Below are 20,324 nucleotides of genomic sequence, written 5' to 3' on the forward strand. Positions count from 1 at the left end.
TCAATAAGATCATGGCTGATCTTCTACCTCAACTACACTTTCCCACCCGATCCCCATATCCCTTGATTCTCTTTAGTGTCCAAAAATCTATCGATCTCAGTCTTGAATATACTCAACGACTGAGCATCCACAGCCCTCTGGGGTGGAGAATTCTAAATATTCATGCCCCTCTAAGTGAAGAAAGTCCTCCTCATCTCAGTCCTAAATGTCCAACCCCTTATCCTGAGACTATATCCCTTAATTCTAGACTCTTCAGGCATTGGAAACATCTTCTCAGCATCTACCCTGTCAAGCTCTCTTAGAATCTTACATGTTTCAATGAGATCACCTCTCATTCTTCTAAATTCCAGAGAGAATAGGCCCATTCTACATAATCTTTCCTCATAAGACAACCCTGTCCTCCCAGGAATCAAGCTAGTGAACCTTCATTGCACCACTTCTAAGGCAAGTATATCCCTCCTTAGGTAAGGAGACCAAAATTGCACACAGTACTCCAGGTGTGGTCTCAACAAAGCCCTGTACAATTGCAGCAAGACTTCCTTGCTCTTGTACTCCAGCCCACTTGCAATAAAGGCCAACATACTATTTGCCTTCCTAATTACTTGCTGTACCTGCATGTTAACTTTCTGTGTTTCGTGTACAAGGACACCAAAATCCCTCTGAACACCAACATTTAATAGTTTCTCACCATTTAAAAAATATTCAATTTTTCTATTTTTCCTACCAAAGTGAATAACCTCACATTTCCCCACATTATACTCCATCTACCACCTTCTTGCCCATTCACTTAACCTGTCGCTTTCCCTTTGCAGACTCTTTGCATCCTCCTCACAGCTTACTTTCCCACTTATCATCAACAAGCTTGGATACATTACACTTGGTCTTCTCATCTAAGTCATTAATTTCGATTGTAAATAGCCGAGGCCCAAGCACCGATCCCTGTGGCACCCTGCCAACCTGCCAACCCGAAAATGACCCGTTTATTCCAACTCTCTGTTTTCTGTCCATTAACCAATCCTCAATCCATGCTAATATATTATCCCCAATCCCATGAGCCCTGATATTGTGTAACAACCTCTTGTGTGGCACCTTATCGAATGCCTTTTGAAAATCCAAATATACTACATCCACTGGTTCCCCTTTATCTACCCTGCAAGTTACACCCTCAAAATCCTCTTAATTGATGTGTCAAGCATGATTTCCCTTTCATAAAACCGTGTTGACTCTGCCTAATCATATTATGATTTTCTAAGAGCCTTGTTACTACGTCCTTAATAACAGATTCTAGCATTTTCCGTACTGATGTCAGGATAACTGGCAGTTCCCTGTTTTCTCTCTCCCTTCTTGAATAGCGGGGTTACATTTGCTACCTTCCAATCCACGGGGACCATTCTAGAATCTAGGGAATTCTGGAAGATCAAAACCAATGCATCCACTATCTCTGCAGCCACCTCTTTTAAAACCCTAGGATGTAGGCCATCAGGTCCAGGGTCTTTGTCGGCTTTTAGTCCGATTAATTTTTCTAAAACTCTCTTTACTATTCTTAATTATGTTAAGTTCCTCCCCCTCAGACCCTTGGTTTCCCACTATTTCCAGTATGTTTTTTGTGCCTTCTACTGTGAAGACAGATATAAAATATTTGTTTGCCGTAAGGAAATGGGAATTTCCTTATTCCCCATTACAATTTCTCCTGTCTCTGCCTCTAAGGGACCCATGTTTATTTTCACTAATCTCTTTTTATATACTTGTAGAAGCTCTTACAATCTGTTTTTATATTTCTTGTTAGTTTACTCTCATGTTCAATTTTCTACCTCTTTATCAATTTCTTGCTGATTTCTAAAACCCTCCCAACCCTCAGGCTTCTCACTCTTTTTAGCAACATTATAAGCCTCTTTTAATCTAATACTATCCTTAATTTCTATAGTTAGCCACGGTTGGAATACTTTTCCTGCAGAGTTTTTATTCCTCAAGGGTATGTATATTCACTGGGAATTATGAATTATTTCTTTAAATGTTTGCCATTACTTATCTACTGTCATATCTTTTAATCTATTTTCCCAATCTACCTTTGCCAACTTGCCCCTCATGCCGACATAATTGGCCTTGTTTACATAGAAACATAGAAAATAGGAGAAAGAGTAGGCCATTCGGTCCTTCGGGCCTGCTCCACCATTCAAAATGATCATGGCTGATTGTCTAATTCAGTACCCTGTTCCGGTTTTTCCCCCATATCCCCTGATCCCTTTAGCATTAAGAAATATATCTATCTCCTTCTTGAATCATCTGATGACTTGGCCTCCACTGCCTTCTGTGGTAGAGAATTCCACAGGTTCGCCACCCTCTGAGTGAAGAAATTTCTCCTCATCTCGGTTCTAAATGGCATACCCCACATCCTGAGACTGTGACCCTTGTTTCTGGACTCCCCAGCCATCGGGAACATCCTTCCTGCATCTAGTCTGTCTAGTCCTGTTAGAATTATATAAGTTTCGATGAGATCACCTCTCATTCTTCTAAACTCTAGTGAATATAGGCCTCGTCGACCCAATCTCTCCTCATACGTCAGTCCTGCCAACCCAGGAATCAGTCTGGTAAACCTTCGTTGCACTCCCTCCATGGCAAGAACATCCTTCCTCAGAAAAGGAGTCCAAAACTGTACACAATACTCCAAATGTGGTCTTACCAAGGCCCTGTATAACTGCAGTAAGACATCCCTGCTCCTGTACTCAAATCCTCTTGCAATGAAGGCCAACATACCATTCGCCTTCCTAACTGCTTGCTGCACCTGAATGCTCGCTTTCAGCGACTGGTGTACAAGGACACCCAGGTCTCGTTGTACCTCCCCTTTTCCCAATCTGTCACCATTCAGATAATAATCTGCCTTTCTGTTTTTGCAACCAAAGTGGATAACCTCACATTTATCCACATTATACTGCATCTGCCATGTTCTTGCCAACTCACCCAACTTATCTAAATCACATTGGAGTCTCTTTGCATCCTCCTCACAGCTCACATTCCACCCCAGCTTTGTGTCATCTGCAAACTTGGAAATGTTACATTCCGTTCCCTCATCCAAATCATTGATATATATTGTGAATAGCTGGGGCCCAAGCACTGATCCCTGCGGTACCCCACTAGTCACTGCCTACCACCCGGAAAAAGCCCCGTTTATTCCTACTCTCTGTTTCCTGTCTGTCAACCAATTCTCAATCCATGCCAGTATATTCCCCCCAATCCCATGTGCTTTAATTTTGCACACTAACCTCTTGTGTGGGACCTTATCAAAAGCCTTCTGAAAATCCAAATACACCACATCCACTGGTTCTCTCTTATCTATTCTACTAGTTACATCCTCAAAAAGCTCCAGTAGATTTGTTAAGCATGATTTCCCTTTCATAAACCCATGCTGACTTTGTCCAATCCTGTTAATGCCCTCCAAGTGTTCTGTTATCACATCTTTTATAATAGCCTCGAGCATTTTCCCCACTACTGAAGTTAGGCTAACTTGTCTGTAATTCCCTGTTTTTTCTCCCTCCTTTTTTAAATAGTGGGGTTACATTTGCCACCTTCCAATCTGTAGGAACTGTTCCAGAGTCTATTGAATTTTGGAAGATGATCACCAATGCATCCACTATTTCCAGGGCCACTTCCTTTAGTACTCTGGGCTGTAGATTATCAGCCCCGGGGATTTTTTATCAGTCTTTAGCCCCATTAATTTCCCGAGCACTATTTTTTTTACTAATACTGGTTTCCTTCAGTTCTTCCCTCTCACCAGACCCTTGGTTCCCTAACATTTCTGGGAGGTTATTTGTGTTCTCCTTTTTGAAGACAGAACCAAAGTATGTGTTTAATTGTTCTGCCATTTCTTTGTTCCCCATTATAATTTCCCCCATTTCTGACTGTAAGGGACCTACATTTTTCTTCACTAATCTTTTTCTCTTGACATATTTATAGAAGCTTTTACAGTCAGTTTTTATGTTCCCTGCTAGTTTACTCTCATACTCTATTTTTCCCCTCTTAATCAATCTCTTTGTCCTCCTTTGCTGAATTCTGAACTGCTCCCAGTCCTCAGGCTTGCCGCTTTTTCTGGCAATTTTACATGCCTCCTCTTTGGATCTAATACTATCCCTAATTTCTTTTGTAAGCCACGGTTGAGCCACCTTTCCTGTTTTATTTTCGCGCCAGACAGGAATGAATAATTGTTGTAATTCCTGCACACGTTCTTTAAATATTAGCCATTGCCTATCCACCGTCATCCCTTTTAGTAAAGTTTCCCAATCTATCATAACTAACTCGCACCTCATACTTTCGTAATTTCCTTTATTTAGATTCAGGACCCTAGTTTCGGATTCAACTACTTCACTCCCCATCTTAATGAGGAATTCTATCATGTTATGGTCCCTCTTCCCTAAGGGACCCCGCACAACAAGATTGTTAATTAATCCTTTCTCATTGCACAATACCCAGTCTAGAATCGCCTGTTCTCTAGTTGGTTCCTCAATGTATTGGTCTAGAAAACCATCACGTACACACTCCAGGAATTCCTCCCCCACAGTATTATTGCTAATTTGGTTTGACCAATCTATATGTAGATTAAAGTCACCCATGATTATAGTTGTACCCTTCTTGCATGTATCTCTAATTTCCTGTTTAATGCCCTCCCCTACATCTCCACTACTGTTTGGGGGCCTATAGACAACCCTCACCAACGTTTTCTGCCCCTTGGTGTTTCTTAGCTCCACCCATACAGATTCCACATCGTGATTTTCCAAGCCAATATCCTTCCTCACCATTGCATTGATTTCCTCCTTTACTAACAACGCTACCCTACCTCCTTTCCCTTTTTGCCTGTCCTTCCTAAATATTGAATACCCTTCGATGTTCAGTTCCCATCCTTGGTCACCCTGCAGCCATGTCTCCGTAATCGCAACTATATCTTAACTGTTAATATCTATCTGTGCTGTTAATTCATCTACCTTATTGCGAATGCTCCACGCACTAAGACACAATGCCTTTAGACTTGACTTTTTAAGATTACTAGTCATCTTAGTTTTATTTTGCACTATGGCCCTGTTTGTTTTTCGCCCTTGTTTTCTCTGCCTTCCACTATTGCTTCTTCCCTTTCTGTCTTTTGTTTCTATCCTTGTTCCCGCTCCTCTGTCTCCCTGCTCAGGTTCCCATCCCCCTGCCATTCTAGTTTAAACCTTCCCCAACAGCATTAGCAAACAGCCCTGAGAGGACATCGGTCCCAGTCCTGCTCGGGTGTAACCCGTCCCGCTTGTACAGGTCCCACCTTCCCCAGAACCAGTCCCAATGTCCCATGAATCTAAATCCCTCCCTCCTACACCATCCCTGCAGCCATGCATTCATCTGGTCTATTCTCCTAGCACGTGGGATTGGTAGTAATCCTGAGATCACTACCTTTGAGGTCCTGCTTTTTAAAATTTATCTCCTAACTCCTTAAATTCACCTTGCAAGACCTCATCCCTTTTTTTTAACCTATGTCGTTGGTACCGATATGGACCACGACTACTGGCTGTTCACCCTCCCCCTCCAGAATGCCTTGCAGCCGCTCCGTGACATCCTTGACCCTAGCACCAGGGAGGCAACATACCATCCTGGAGTCACGTTTGCGGCCGCAGAAACGCCTATCTGTTCCCCTTACAATTGAATCCCCTATCACTCTAGCCCTGCCACTCTTATTCCTCCCCTCCTGTGCAGCAGAGCCACCCGTGGTGCCACGAACTTGGCTCTTGCTGCTTTCCCCTGATAATTGTAAACAATTTTACAACACCAAGTTATAGTCCAACAATTTTTATTTGAAATCTACAAGCTTTCAGAAGCTTCCTCCTTCCTCAGGTAAATGTTCAGGAGCTCCTTGAAGCCTACGCATTTATACATATAGAACAATACATGGTGTTTACAGACTGCCCCTGCAACTGCCCGTTGCCAAGGCAATCACCGTGTTCAGACAGAGAGGTGTCACCTACAGAACCCCCGAATACACATTCAACAAAAAAACAAACAGGAAAAAAAACAGAGAGAGGCAGAAACATCCGGAAGGCAGAGAAAGCCAGCAAATGACCCATTATATTAAAAACAGATAGCTTTTGTTCACTGGTGGGGTAACGTGTAGCGTGACATGAACCCAAGATCCCGGTTGAGGCCGTCCTCATGGGTGCGGAACTTGGCTATCAATTTCTGCTCGACGATTTTGCGTTGTCGTGTGTCTCGAAGGCCGCCTTGGAGAACGCTTACCCGAAGATCGGTGGCTGAATGTCCCTGACTGCTGAAGTGTTCCCCGACTGGGAGGGAACCCTCCTGCCTGGCGATTGTTGCGCGGTGTCCGTTCATCCGTTGTCGCAGTGTCTGCATGGTCTCGCCAATGTACCATGCTCCGGGGCATCCTTTCCTGCAACGTATGAGGTAGACAACATTGGCCGAGTCACAGGAGTATGAACCATGCACCTGGTGGGTGGTGTCCTCTCGTGTGATGGTGGTATCTGTGTCGATGATCTGGCATGTCTTGCAGCGGTTACCGTGGCAGGGTTGTGTGGTGTCGTGGACGCTGTTCTCCTGAAAGCTGGGTAATTTGCTGCGAACGATGGCTTATCCCCTAATAAGCCATCTCTCCCAACAGTATCCAAAGCGGTATATCTGTTTGAGAGGGAGATGGCCCCAGGGGACTCCTGCTCTACCTGCCTAGTCCTTTTACTCTGCCTGGCGGTCACCCATTTCCTTTCTGCCTGCGTAATCTTTACCTGCGGTGTGACCACCTCACTGAACGTGCCATCCGCGATAATCTCAGCATCGTGGATGCTCCACAGTGAATCCACCCGCAGCTCCAGCTCCGAAATGCGGTTAGCCAGTAGCTGCAGCTGGACACACTTCCTGCACACATGGTCGCCAGGGACACCTGTAGTGTCCATGACTCCCCACATAGTGCAGGAGGAGCATATCACGGGTGCGAGCTCTGCTGCCAAGACTTGCCTTAGATTTACACTGCGTTCACCTCTCAGACTCTCTTCCCGCTCTCTACACTCTCCTTTTACACTGCACTCACCTCTCGGACTCTCTTCCTGCTCTCTAGACTCTCCTTTTACACCATGCTCACCCCTCGGACTCTCCTTTTACATTGCACTCACCCCTCGGACTCTCCTTTTACATTGCGCTCACCTCTCGGACTCTCCTTTTACACTGCACTCACCTCTCGGACTCTCCTCCCGCTCTCTAGACACTCCTTTTACACTGTGCTTATGTCTCGGACTCTCCTTTTACACTGCGCTCATCTCTCGGACTCTCCTCCCGCTCTTGGGCTCTCCTTTTACACTGCGCTCACGTGTCGGACTCTCCTCCTGCTCTCGGACTCTCCTCCTGCTCTCGGACTCTCCTTTTACACTGCGCTCATCTCTCGGACTCGCCTCTCACTCCTGGACTCTCCTTTTACACTGTGCTCACCTCTCGGACTCTCCTCCCGCTCTCGAACTCTCCTCCCGCTCTCGGGACTCTCCTTTTACACCACGCTCACCTCTCAGACTCTCCTCCCGCTCTCGAACTCTCCTCCCGCTCTCAGACTCCTTTTACACCGCGCTCACCTCTCGGACTCTCCTCCCGCTCTCGAACTCTCCTCCCGCTCTTGGACTCTCCTTTTACACTGTGCTCACCTCTCGGACTCTCCTCCCGCTCTCGGACTCTCCTTTTACACTGCACTCACGTCTCGGACTCTCCTCCCGCTCTTGGACTCTCCTTTTACACTGTGCTCACCTCTCGGACTCTCCTCCCGCTCTCGAACTCTCCTCCCGCTCTCGGGACTCTCCTTTTACACCACGCTCACCTCTCAGACTCTCCTCCCGCTCTCGAACTCTCCTCCCGCTCTCAGACTCCTTTTACACCGCGCTCACCTCTCGGACTCTCCTCCCGCTCTCGAACTCTCCTCCCGCTCTTGGACTCTCCTTTTACACTGTGCTCACCTCTCGGACTCTCCTCCCGCTCTCGAACTCTCCTCCCGCTCTCGGACTCTCCTTTTACACTGCGCTCACATCTCGGACTCTCCTCCCGCTCTCGAACCCTCCTCCTGCTCTTGGGACTCTCCTTTTACACCGCGCTCACCTCTCGGACTCTCCTCCCGCTCTCGGACTCTCCTTTTACACCGCGCTCACCTCTCGGACTCTCCTTCCGCTCTCGAACCCTCCTCCCGCTCTTGGACTTTCCTTTTACACCACGCTCACCTCTCGGACTCTCCTCCCGCTCTCGAACTCTCCTCCCGCTCTCGGACTCTCCTTTTACACTGTGCTCACCTCTCAGACTCTCCTCCCGCTCTCGAACTCTCCTCCCGCTCTTGGACTCTCCTTTTACACTGTGCTCACCTCTCGGACTCTCCTCCCGCTCTCGAACTCTCCTCCCGCTCTTGGACTCTCCTTTTACACCGCGCTCACCTCTCGGACTCTCCTCCCGCTCTCGAACCCTCCTCCCGCTCTTGGACTCTCCTTTTACACCACGCTCACCTCTCGGACTCTCCTCCCGCTCTCGAACTCTCCTCCCGCTCTTGGACTCTCCTTTTACACTGTGCTCACCTCTCAGACTCTCCTCCCGCTCTCGAACTCTCCTCCTACTTTCGGGACTCTCCTTTTACACTGCGCTCACCTCTCGGACTCTCCTCCCGATCTCGGGACTCTCCTTTTACACTGCGCTCACCTCTCGGCCTCTCCTCCCGCTCTCGGGACTCTCCTTTTACACTGCACTCACGTCTCGAACTCTCCTCCCGCTCTTGGACTCTCCTTTTACACCGCGCTCACCTCTCGGACTCTCCTCCCGCTCTCGAACTCTCCTCCCGCTCTCGGGACTCTCCTTTTACACCGCGCTCACCTCTCGGACTCTCCTCCCGCTCTCGAATTCTCCTCCCGCTCTCGGACTCTCCTTTTACACCACGCTCACCTCTCGGACTCTCCTCCCGCTCTCGAACTCTCCTCCCGCTCTCGGACTCTCCTTTTACACCACGCTCACCTCTCGGACTCTCCTCCCGCTCTCGAATTCTCCTCCCGCTCTCGGACTCTCCTTTTACACTGTGCTCACCTCTCGGACTCTCCTCCCGCTCTCGAACTCTCCTCCCGCTCTCGGACTCTCCTTTTACACCACGCTCACCTCTCAGACTCTCCTCCCGCTCTCGAACTCTCCTCCCGCTCTTGGACTCTCCTTTTACACCACGCTCACCTCTCAGACTCTCCTCCCGCTCTCGAACTCTCCTCCCGCTCTCGGACTCTCCTTTTACACCGCGCTCACCTCTCGGACTCTCCTCCCGCTCTCGAACTCTCCTCCCGCTCTTGGACTCTCCTTTTACACCGCGCTCACCTCTCGGACTCTCCTCCCGCTCTCGAACTCTCCTCCCGCTCTCCGGACTCTCCTTTTACACCACGCTCACCTCTCGGACTCTCCTCCCGCTCTCGAACTCTCCTCCCGCTCTTGGACTCTCCTTTTACACCACGCTCACCTCTCGGACTCTCCTCCCGCTCTCGAACTCTCCTCCCGCTCTTGGACTCTCCTTTTACACTGCACTCACCTCTCGGACTCTCCTCCCGCTCTCGAACTCTCCTCCCGCTCTTGGACTCTCCTTTTACACTGCACTCACCTCTCGGACTCTCCTCCCGCTCTCGAACTCTCCTCCCGCTCTTGGACTCTCCTTTTACACTGTGCTCACCTCTCGGACTCTCCTCCCGCTCTCGAACTCTCCTCCCGCTCTTGGACTCTCCTTTTACACCACGCTCACCTCTCGGACTCTCCTCCCGTTCTCGAACTCTCCTCCCGCTCTTGGACTCTCCTTTTACACTGCGCTCACATCTCGGACTCTCCTCCCGCTCTCGAACCCTCCTCCTGCTCTTGGACTCTCCTTTTACACTGCACTCACCTCTCGGACTCTCCTCCCGCTCTCGAACTCTCCTCCCGCTCTTGGACTCTCCTTTTACACTGCACTCACCTCTCGGACTCTCCTCCCGCTCTCGAACTCTCCTCCCGCTCTTGGACTCTCCTTTTACACTGCACTCACCTCTCGGACTCTCCTCCCACTCTCGAACTCTCCTCCCGCTCTCGAACTCTCCTTTTACACCGCGCTCACCTCTCGGACTCTCCTCCCGCTCTCGAACTCTCCTCCCGCTCTCGAACTCTCCTTTTACACTGTGCTCACCTCTCGGACTCTCCTCCCGCTCTCGAACTCTCCTCCCGCTCTCAGACTCTCCTTTTACACTGTGCTCACCTCTCGGACTCTCCTCCCGCTCTCGAACTCTCCTCCCGCTCTCGGACTCTCCTTTTACACTGTGCTCACCTCTCGGACTCTCCTCCCGCTCTCGAACTCTCCTCCCGCTCTTGGACTCTCCTTTTACAATGCGCTCACCTCTCAGACTCTCCTCCCGCTCTCGAACTCTCCTCCCGCTCTTGGACTCTCCTTTTACACTGTGCTCACCTCTCGGACTCTCCTCCCGCTCTCGAACTCTCCTCCCGCTCTCAGACTCTCCTTTTACACTGTGCTCACCTCTCGGACTCTCCTCCCGCTCTCGAACTCTCCTCCCGCTCTCGGACTCTCCTTTTACACCACGCTCACCTCTCGGACTCTCCTCCCGCTCTCGAACTCTCCTCCCGCTCTTGGACTCTCCTTTTACAATGCGCTCACCTCTCAGACTCTCCTTCCGCTCTCGAACTCTCCTCCCGCTCTTGGACTCTCCTTTTACAATGTGCTCACCTCTCAGACTCTCCTCCCGATCTCGGGACTCTCCTTTTACACTGTGCTCACCTCTCGGACTCTCCTCCTACTTTCGGGACTCTCCTTTTACACTGTGCTCACCTCTCGGGCTCTCCTCTCACTTTTGAACTCTCCTCCCGCTCTCGGACTCTCCTCCCGCTCTCGGACTCTCCTCCCGCTCTCAGACTCTCCTCCCGCTCTTGGGACTCTCCTCTTACACTGCGCTCACCTCTCGAACTCTCCTCCCGCTCTTGGGACTCTCCTCTTACACTGCGCTCACCTCTCGAACTCTCCTCCCGCTCTCGGACTCTCCTCCCGCTCTCGGACTCTCCTCCCGCTCTTGGGACTCTCCTCTTACACTGCGCTCACCTCTCAGACTCTCCTCCTGCTCTCAGACACTCCTTTTAAACTACGCTCACCTCTCAGACTCTCCTCACGCTCTCGGACTCTCCTCCTACTTTCGGGACTCTCCTTTTACACTGTGCTCACCTCTCGGGCTCTCCTCCCGATCTCAGACTCTCCTTTTACACTGTGCTCACCTCTAGGACTCTCCTCCCGCTCTCAGACTCTCCTTTTACACTGCGCTCACATCTCGGACTCTCCTCCCGCTCTCGGACTCTCCTTTTACACTGTGCTCACCTCTCGGAATCACACCTTCGAACTCTCCTCCCATTCCCGGACTCTCCTCTGGCTCTCGGGACTCTCCTTTTACAGTGCGCTCACCTCTTGGACTCTCCTCTCGCTCTCGGATTCTCCTCCCGCTCTCGGCACTCTCCTTTTACACTTAAATTTAAGACCCTAGTTTTGGACTTAACTACATCACTCTCAAACTCAATATGAAATTCTAACATATTATGATCACTCCTTCCCAGAGGATCCTTAATTATAAGATTACTAATTAACCCTGTCTCATTACACAATACTAGATCTAAAATAGTCTGTTCTCTAGTTGGTTCCTCGACATATTGTTCTAGAAACTGTCTTGAATGCATTCCATGAACTCATCCTCCAAGCTACTTTTGCCAATTTGGTTTGCCCGGTCTATATGAAGAATGAAGTCCCCCATGATTATTACGTTACTCTTGTTACATGCTCCTCTAATTTCCTGATTTATACTCTGTCCAACACTATAACTACTGTTAGAGGGTCTGTAAACGTCTCCCACCAGAGGTTTCTGCTCCTTGTTATTTCTTAGCTTCACCCATAATGATTCTAAATCCTGACTTTCTGAGCTAAAATCCTTTCCCAATACTATCTTTATCTCATCCTTTATTATCAGGGCTAACCACCCACCCCCCCTTTTCCATTTTGCCTATCTTTTTGAAAAGTCAAGTACCCTGGAATATTTAGTTCCCAACCTTGGTCACCCTGCAAACATGTCTCAGTAATGGCTGCTAGATCAAACCCATCTATCTCTATTTGTGCAATGAAATTCATATCTTGTTCTGAATGCTTTGTGCATTCAGATACAACACCTATAATTTTAACTTTTCACTGTTTTTCCCTGATGTGACCTTAGTCACTAATGCACTAATGCCCTATTACCTTTGTTAAACTCCCTGTCCCTTCCTGACACACTCTGCTTGTTTTTACCCAGTCTTGACTTTTCTTTTTAGACTGATAAAATGACATTTACCTGAACCAGAGCGGGACAAATATCCTTGCGGGGAGGTTTGCTCGCACTGTTGGGGGGGGTTTAAACTAACTTGGCAGGGGGATGGGATACAGAGTGGAGCTACAATAGGGGGTGATGTGCAGCCAAATATAGAGAAAAAACAAGTCAGCTTGGAAGACAGGGCAAATATGTGAGGGCAAGGCTGGATGGCATCTATTTTAATGCAAGGAGTCTTGCGAATAAGGTGGATGAACTGAAGGTGTTGATAAACACATGGGAGTATGATATTGTTGCTGTCACAGAGACATGGTTGAGGGAGGGGCAAGACTGGCAGCTCAATATTCCGGGGTACAGAATCTTCAGGCGAGACAGAGGGGGAGGTATAAGAGGAGGGGGGGTCGCAATATTAATTAAAGAATCAATTACTGCCATAAGGAGGGATGATATATTAGCAGGTTCCTCTAATGAGGCCATATGGGTGGAGCTTAAAAACAAAAAGGGGGCAAGCACTTTGATGGGAGTGTACTATAGGCCCCCAAACAGTCAGGGGGAGATAGAGGAACAGATATGTAGGCAAATCTCAGAAAATTGTGCAAATAATAGGGTAATAATAGTGGGGGATTTCAACTTCCCCAATATTAACTGGGATATTCAGAGTGTAAAAGGCTGAGAGGGTACAAAATTCTTAACGTGCATCCAGGAGAGCTTTTTGAGCCAGCATGTAGAAAGTCCTACAAGAGAGGGGGAGGTACTGGACCTAATTCTAGGGAATGTGGCCGGCCAAGTGGAAGAAGTGCTAGTAGGTGAGCACTTTGGTGACAGTGACCATAATTTGGTGAGATTTAAGGTGGTCATGGAAAAGTTGTAAACAATTTTACAACACCAAGTTATAGTCCAGCAATTTTATTTTAATTTAAAATAAAATTGCTGGACTATAACTTGGTGTTGTAAAATTGTTTACAATTGTCAACCCCAGTCCATCACCGGCATCTCCACGTCATGGAAAAGGACAGGGAGGGGCCGGAAATAAAGGTTCTAAATTGGGGGAAGGCCGATTTTAATAGGATAAGGCAGGATCTGGCCAAAATGGACTGGGATCAGCTGCTTGTAGGAAAATCCGCATCGGAGCAATGGGAGTCTTTCAGAAGGGAGATTGAGACCATACAATGGCAACATGTTCCCGTAAAGGTCAAGGGTGGTTCCAAGAACTCCAGGGAACCTTGGATGTCAGGGGATATACGAGAATGGATTAGGAAAAAAAGGAGGGCTTTTGGCAGATACAAAAGGCTAAAGACGGAGGAAGCCCTAGAGGAGTACAAAAAGTGCAGGGGGATACTTAAAAAAGAAATTAGGAGATCAAGGAGGGGCCATGAAATAACACTGGCGAGCAAAATAAAGGAAAATCCTAAGATGTTTTATAAGTATATTAAGGGTAAGAGGATGACTAGGGAAAAAATAGGGCCCATTAGGGACAAAAATGGCAATCTGTGTGTGGAGCCGGCAGATGTAGGAGGGGTTCTAAATGAATTTTTTGCATCTGTTTTCACAATGGAGAAGGACGATGTAGACATAGAAATACGGCAGGAGAACTGTGATATACTCGAACATATTAACATCGAGCGGGAGGAGGTATTGGCGGTTTTAGCAGGCCTAAAAATGGATAAATCCCCAGGCCCGGACAAAATGTATCCCAGGCTACTGTGTGAGGCAAAGGAGGAGATTGCGGGGGCTCTGACACATATATTCAGAACCTCTCTGGCCACAGGGGATGTGCCAGAGGACTGGAGAACCGCTAATGTAATACCATTATTCAAGAAGGGGAGTAGGGAAAAACCGGGGAACTACAGGCCAGTGAGCCTAACATCAGTGGTAGGAAAATTATTGGAAAAAATTCTGAAGGACAAAATTAGTCTCCACTTGGAGAAGCAAGGATTAATCAGGGATAGTCAACATGGCTTTGTCAAGGGAAGATCATGTCTGACTAATTTGATTGAATTTTTTGAGGGGGTGACTAGGCGTGTGGATGAGGGTAACGCAGTGGATGTGGTATACATGGATTTCAGTAAGGCCTTCGATAAAGTCCCGCACAGGAGACTGGTCAAGAAGGTACGAGCCCATGGAATCCAGGGTGCCTTGGCACTTTGGATACAAAACTGGCTTAGTGGCAGAAGGCAGAGGGTGATGGTCGAAGGTTGTTTTTGTGACTGGAAGCCTGTGGCCAGTGGGGTACCACAGGGATCGGTGCTGGGTCCCTTGCTGTTTGTGGTCTACATTAATGACTTGGATATGAATGTAAAAGGTATGATCAGTAAGTTCGCTGATGATACAAAAATTGGTAGGGTGGTAAATAGCGAGGAGGATAGCCTCAGTCTGCAGGACGATATAGATGGGTTGGTCAGATGGGCGGAACAGTGGCAAATGGAATTTAACCCGGAAAAGTGCGAGGTGATGCACTTTGGAGGGACTAACAAGGCAAGGGAATACACAATGAATGGGAGGACCCTAGGCAAGACAGAGGGTCAGAGGGATCTTGGTGTGCAAGTTCACAGATCCCTGAAGGCGGCGGAACAGGTAGATAAGGTGGTAAAGAAGGCATATGGGATACTTGCCTTTTTCGCCGAGGCATAGAATATAAGAGCAAGGAGGTTATGATGGAGCTATATAAAACACTGGTTAGGCCACAGCTGGAGTACTGTGTGCAGTTCTGGTCGCCACACTACAGGAAGGATGTGATCGCTTTGGAGAGGGTGCAGAGGAGATTCACCAGGATGTTACCAGGGCTGGAGCGCTTCAGCTATGAAGAGAGACTGGGAAGATTGGGTTTGTTTTCCTTGGAGCAGAGGAGGCTGAGGGGGGACATGATTGAGGTGTACAAAATTATGAGGGGCACAGATAGGATGGATACTAAGGAGCTTTTTCCCTTCGTTGAGGGTTCTATAACAAGGGGACATAGATTCAAGGTAAAAGGCGGGAGGTTTAGGGGGGATTTGAGAAAGAACTTTTTCACCCAGAGGGTGGTTGGAGTCTGGAACTCACTGCCTGAAAGGGTTGTGGAGGCAGGAACCCTCACAACATTCAAGAAGCATTTGGATGAGCACTTGAAATGCCATAGCATACAAGGCTACGGACCAAATGCTGGAATATGGGATTAGAGTAGACAGGGCTGATGGCCGGCGCGGACACGATGGGCCGAAGGGCCTCTATCCGTGCTGTATAACTCTATGACTCCTCCCCCCCACCAACCTCTTATTAGTTTAAAGCCCTATCTACCACCCTGGTTATTTCTATTTGCCAGGACACTGGTCCCAGCCCGGTTTAAGTGGAGCCCGTCCCAACGGAACAGCTCCCTCTTTTCCCCAGTACTGGTGCCAGTGCCCCATGAATTGAAACCCCCATCTCCCACACCACTCTTTCAGCCACGCATTTAACTCTCTAATCTGTTTGTTCCGATGTCAATTTGCGCGCGGTTCAGGTAGTAAATCAGAGATTATCACATTTGAGGTTCTGCTTTTTAATTTGGTCCCTAGCTCCTCAAACTCCCTCAGCAGAACCTCATTCCTATTTCTACCTGTGTCGTTGGTCCCTACGCGGACCACGATAACTGGATCCTCCCCCTCCTGCTACAAGTTCTTTTCCAGCCGCGAGGAGATGTCCTTAACCCTGGCAACGAGCAGGCAACACAGCCTTCGCAACTCCCGATCACAGCTGCAGAGAACAGTATCTATCCCCCAGACTATACTATCCCCTACCACTACCACATTCCGTTTCCCCACCCCACTTGAATGGCCTCTGTACCACGGTGCCATGGTCAGTTTGTCCATCCTCCCTGCAGTCTTTGATCTCATTCATATAGGTAGCAAGTACCTCATGCCTGTTGGACAGGTCAAAGGCTGAGGCTCCTCTATCACTGCATCCAGGGTCCCCATACCTGCCTGACTCGCTGTCACATCCACCTGTCCCTGACCACTGACCAAATCTAAACCATTACCTAACCTAAAGGGTGTGACTGCCTCCTGGATCAAAGTGTCCAGATAAATCACAATGTCTGCAGTTTGGACTCCAGCTCAACAACTCTGAGCCGAAGTTCCTCGAGTTGCAGACACTTACTGCAGATGTGGTTGCCTGGGATCACGCTGCTCTCCACAAACTCCCACATGCTGCAGTTATGACACCACCACCCTGGCATCTCTATCTAACCTTGTTTTATTTATTTACTTAATTAGAGTTTTTATCCCAAACAAGCAAGTCGCAGAAATGAAGTGAGCAAATCACTCAAATAAATTTATGTGTTTAATTTTTCCACTTTATCAAAGCTTTATTCTTTTTAATTATAGTGTAGGTTAAAAGCTCCTATCTACAGAATTCAGATGTAAAATTCTTCCATCTATTTCACATCTTATTTATAAAAAAAATCCCCCAGATTTATTATGTCTAATTATTCAGGAGGAAGGCTCACTACCACCTTCTCAAGGGCAACTAAGGATGGGCAATAAATGCTGGCCTTGCTAGCGACGCCCATATCCTGAGAATTCATTTTTAAAAATTTATAGGATTGTCCCACAGCACGTCCCAGTCCTTGTCGGAGAGCACAAGCAGATGATCTGCTCCCACCCAGGGAAATATGTATTTTTGACTGTTTGATTTGCCACAGGTGAACAACTATATTCTATATGGTGAGGACGGCAATATGAGCTGTGCACAAATGAGCTGACCTCATTGGACAAAGCAAGGTCAAGCCGTTTATACAATTTTCTGGTGATCAGGGTGTGCATTAAACACCAGGATCGCACTGTCGGGCATTGCCAGCCAGTGAAGGACTACTGGTTGCCTATTGTGTGCCAGGCAATTTCCCACCACAGGAGGGAGGGACACTGGGCATGTTGGATACAAAGGACAGGGATGTGCAGAGGGGCCCAGGAGTGTAAAAGGCAGGCGTGCTTCATTTAAAAGAAGAAACTTGAATGGTGGACTCCCTTTCAGTTCCTGTTCCAAAAGTCTGGCTGGAGTCTGGCTCAGGGATTCCAGCCACATTATGGAGCAGCTGCCTAATTACCATAGATGGCTGGGGCCTAAAGAGCCATGGGCACAGTTTATGTGCAGGCTCTCAGCCCTCTTGCGCTTTCCGCACGCATGGGAGTGCACTGGGCACCTCAGGCACGTTTGAGGCCTTGGTGCCGATTTTCCAGGGATGCATGATGCATTTCATCAGATCGGGCACCCACCACTGGATTAGCAACCCTAGGATGAAATATTCCTATTGTTAAACAAATAGCATATCCTCCGACTTATCATGAGGAACAGCATGGGAGTACTGCTAACCTTGATAATAGCCTTTCACATTTGTGGTGATCATGATCTATGTCATGACCATTGAATTTGTTTGTTGATTTTTGGTTAAGTTTCTATGCTTCCTCCTTTCCGATCAGTTATTTTCTATTTTCATTCTTTACCAATTATATTAGCTAAAATCTTTCTCCCAAATTTCAATTTACTTCTCAATCGCATTGCAGGAAGAAGATCTACCCAATCACAATGTGTCAAAAGAAATTCTCTGAGATGCAGCTGTCATGGTTCTCTCCAGCTGGGCTCAGAGTGAGAGGAAAGCTTTTGAAAATAGTAAAATAAAAAGGAAAAAGATAAACTGCTAATGCTGGAAATCTGAAATAAAACCAAATGCTGGAAATACACAGTAGGTCAGTTCTCAGCAAAGAGAAAGACTGGTAATGATGTTTCAGGCGTGTACCATCAGGCTGACGGCTAAGAGATAAATAGCTACACACCCAAAATATCACAACCCTTGTCTTTTCCCTTTACAGATGCTGGATGATCTATGGTGCATTTCCAACATTTTCTGTTGTTATTTTTGAAAATAGTGATGGTTTAAATGTTATGAACCATCAGACCAGTGAATCATCAGATGCTTCCATGAATAAAATGGCAGACTGTACAAACTAATTACAACACACTCGCATAGAGACAGCTGGGCCTCCACAAGCCTCAGTCTTGATTTAAGGAGTCGCACAACACCAGGTAATAGTCCAACAGCTTTATTTGAAATCACAAGCTTTCGGAGCTTAGCTTCTTCGTCAGGTGACTTCATCTGACGAAGGAGGAAAGCCTCCGAAAGCTTGTGATTTCAAATAAAGCTGTTGGACTATAACCTGGTGTTGTGCGACTCCTTACACTTGTCCACCCCAGTCCATCACCGGCATCTCCACATCATTGATTTAAGGAGCTTCACTCCATGTTTGACTAAGCTTCTTTCCAGGTTGTGCTTGTGCTCCTTTTTAAATTTTGTTTTTGTAAGTTATGACACTTACCCAACTCCCTTTAATTTATTTGTTTTTTGGGGGGAAATCAAGGTGGCTCCAAGATGACACGTCTGGTGATGGAAGGTTGGAACTCGGTGAAGTTCACTAATCCAATACCTGAGCCAGGTAGGTATATAGTACTTCAGGGCACTGTTAATGATTGGCTAGCCATTCTGACTCAATAATGGACCATGGATGGGTAGATCCTGTGTGGGTTGGGTCTGCCCAAGAGTGGGGTTGGGTCAGGTTTTGCCCAAGAGCAGGGCTAAGTGCAGGTGGATTAAGTCTGCCCAGGTTGGAAGGAGATCGGGTTCTGCCCGAGAGGAGGGTCAGGTCGGGTCTGGCTGAGAGAGTGGTCAGGTTTGATCAGCCTAAAATTGGAGGGCGTCTTGTTTCTGCCTGAGAGTGGGGCCAGGTTGGATCTGCCCAAGGGTGGGCTTGGGTCAAGTTGGATATATTCGAGAGGAGGGTCATATTGAGTTTGTCTAAAAGTGGGGGAGGGCGCTGCTTCCTGCATTGAAAAGCTGTAAAAACAAATGGTCAACTACCTATAAAGAGTGAATTCTGTGTAAAGAGGGAATTGTAGGTAAACTTGGAAGGACTGTGATACACAGTATAGAATATTGAACTTCATCTTTCAGTTGTATATTAATTTCACTTTACCTTCGTAGGACAAGCAACTATTGGTGAAAAACAAACCTTGAAAGAAATCGTGTGCCTTCCTAAAGAAGCTCACAGAAATCTAAAAGAAGACAATCTGGAGTTAAGTCAAAAAGTGGAACATATGAGGAAAGAATATTTACAGAGGTAACATCAAAGACATAAATTGTTTTCAAAATGTGAACAGCAAATAATTACAACAGCACTTAATTCCCACATTAATATTCCAGTTAAGTGCTGGTCTCTGCAATTCGCAACAATGGTGAATTTACAATCCCTGTCAGACTGTAAATCAAAATTAGAGGGCAAGTTATCCAGCCCAGCTATGTTGCACCTGCTGCTGCTGCTGCCTGGTTACAGAACAACATTGGCAGAGATTTACTTGCTTTCTCAGGGAATGGCCCTTTGGTATGGGACAGGGCATCTAAAGAACAGAAAGAAAATTTAAACAACCTGGGAAGAGGGAATAATTTATAAAATTAATGTTAGTCTAATATGCAGCACCTTAAAATTATTTTTTGATGCACAATTGCCATGTTCAAGACTGCATCTGTAGGAAGGAGAAGGGCCGAGGTCAGGGTTTCAGGAACTAGGGAATAAGTTAAAAAGCAGGACCTCAAAGGTAGTAATCTATGGATTATTTTTTTTTATTCATTCATTCATGGGATGTAGGCGTCGCTGGCAAGAGCAGCATTTATTGCCCATCCCTAATTGCCCTTGAGAAGGCAATTAGGGATGGGCACGAGCCGCCTTCCTGAACCGCTGCAGTCCGTGTGGTGAAGGTTCTCCCACAGTACTGTTAGGAAGGGAGTTCCAGGATTTTGACCCAGCGACGATGAAGGAACGGCGATATATTTCCAAGTCAGGATGGTGTGTTACTTGGAGGGGAACGTGCAGGTGGTGTGGTTCTCATGTGCCTGCTGCCCTTGTCCTTCTAGGTGGTAGAGGTCGCGGGTTTGGGAGGTGCTGTCGAAGAAGCCTTGGTGAGTTGCTGCAGTGCATATTGTAAATG

At 47.4% G+C, this 20,324-nt stretch overlaps 1 protein-coding gene across 2 annotated transcripts in view; it reads left to right on the plus strand.

Annotated features, from left to right (window-relative positions):
- The window catches only part of LOC137320797 (uncharacterized), a 51,598-nt gene that overhangs the window by 6,739 nt on the left and 24,535 nt on the right, over nt 1-20,324 (plus strand). For both annotated transcript variants that reach the window (XM_067982643.1, XM_067982642.1), the window contains exons 4-5: nt 18,704-18,778; nt 19,324-19,459. In XM_067982643.1, the coding sequence (XP_067838744.1) occupies nt 18,704-18,778; nt 19,324-19,459 (211 nt within the window). The remainder of the gene's footprint in view (nt 1-18,703; nt 18,779-19,323; nt 19,460-20,324) is intronic.

The sequence above is a fragment of the Heptranchias perlo genome, chromosome 4 (assembly GCF_035084215.1).
Source record: "Heptranchias perlo isolate sHepPer1 chromosome 4, sHepPer1.hap1, whole genome shotgun sequence".
NCBI classification, from domain to species: Eukaryota; Metazoa; Chordata; class Chondrichthyes; order Hexanchiformes; family Hexanchidae; genus Heptranchias; species Heptranchias perlo.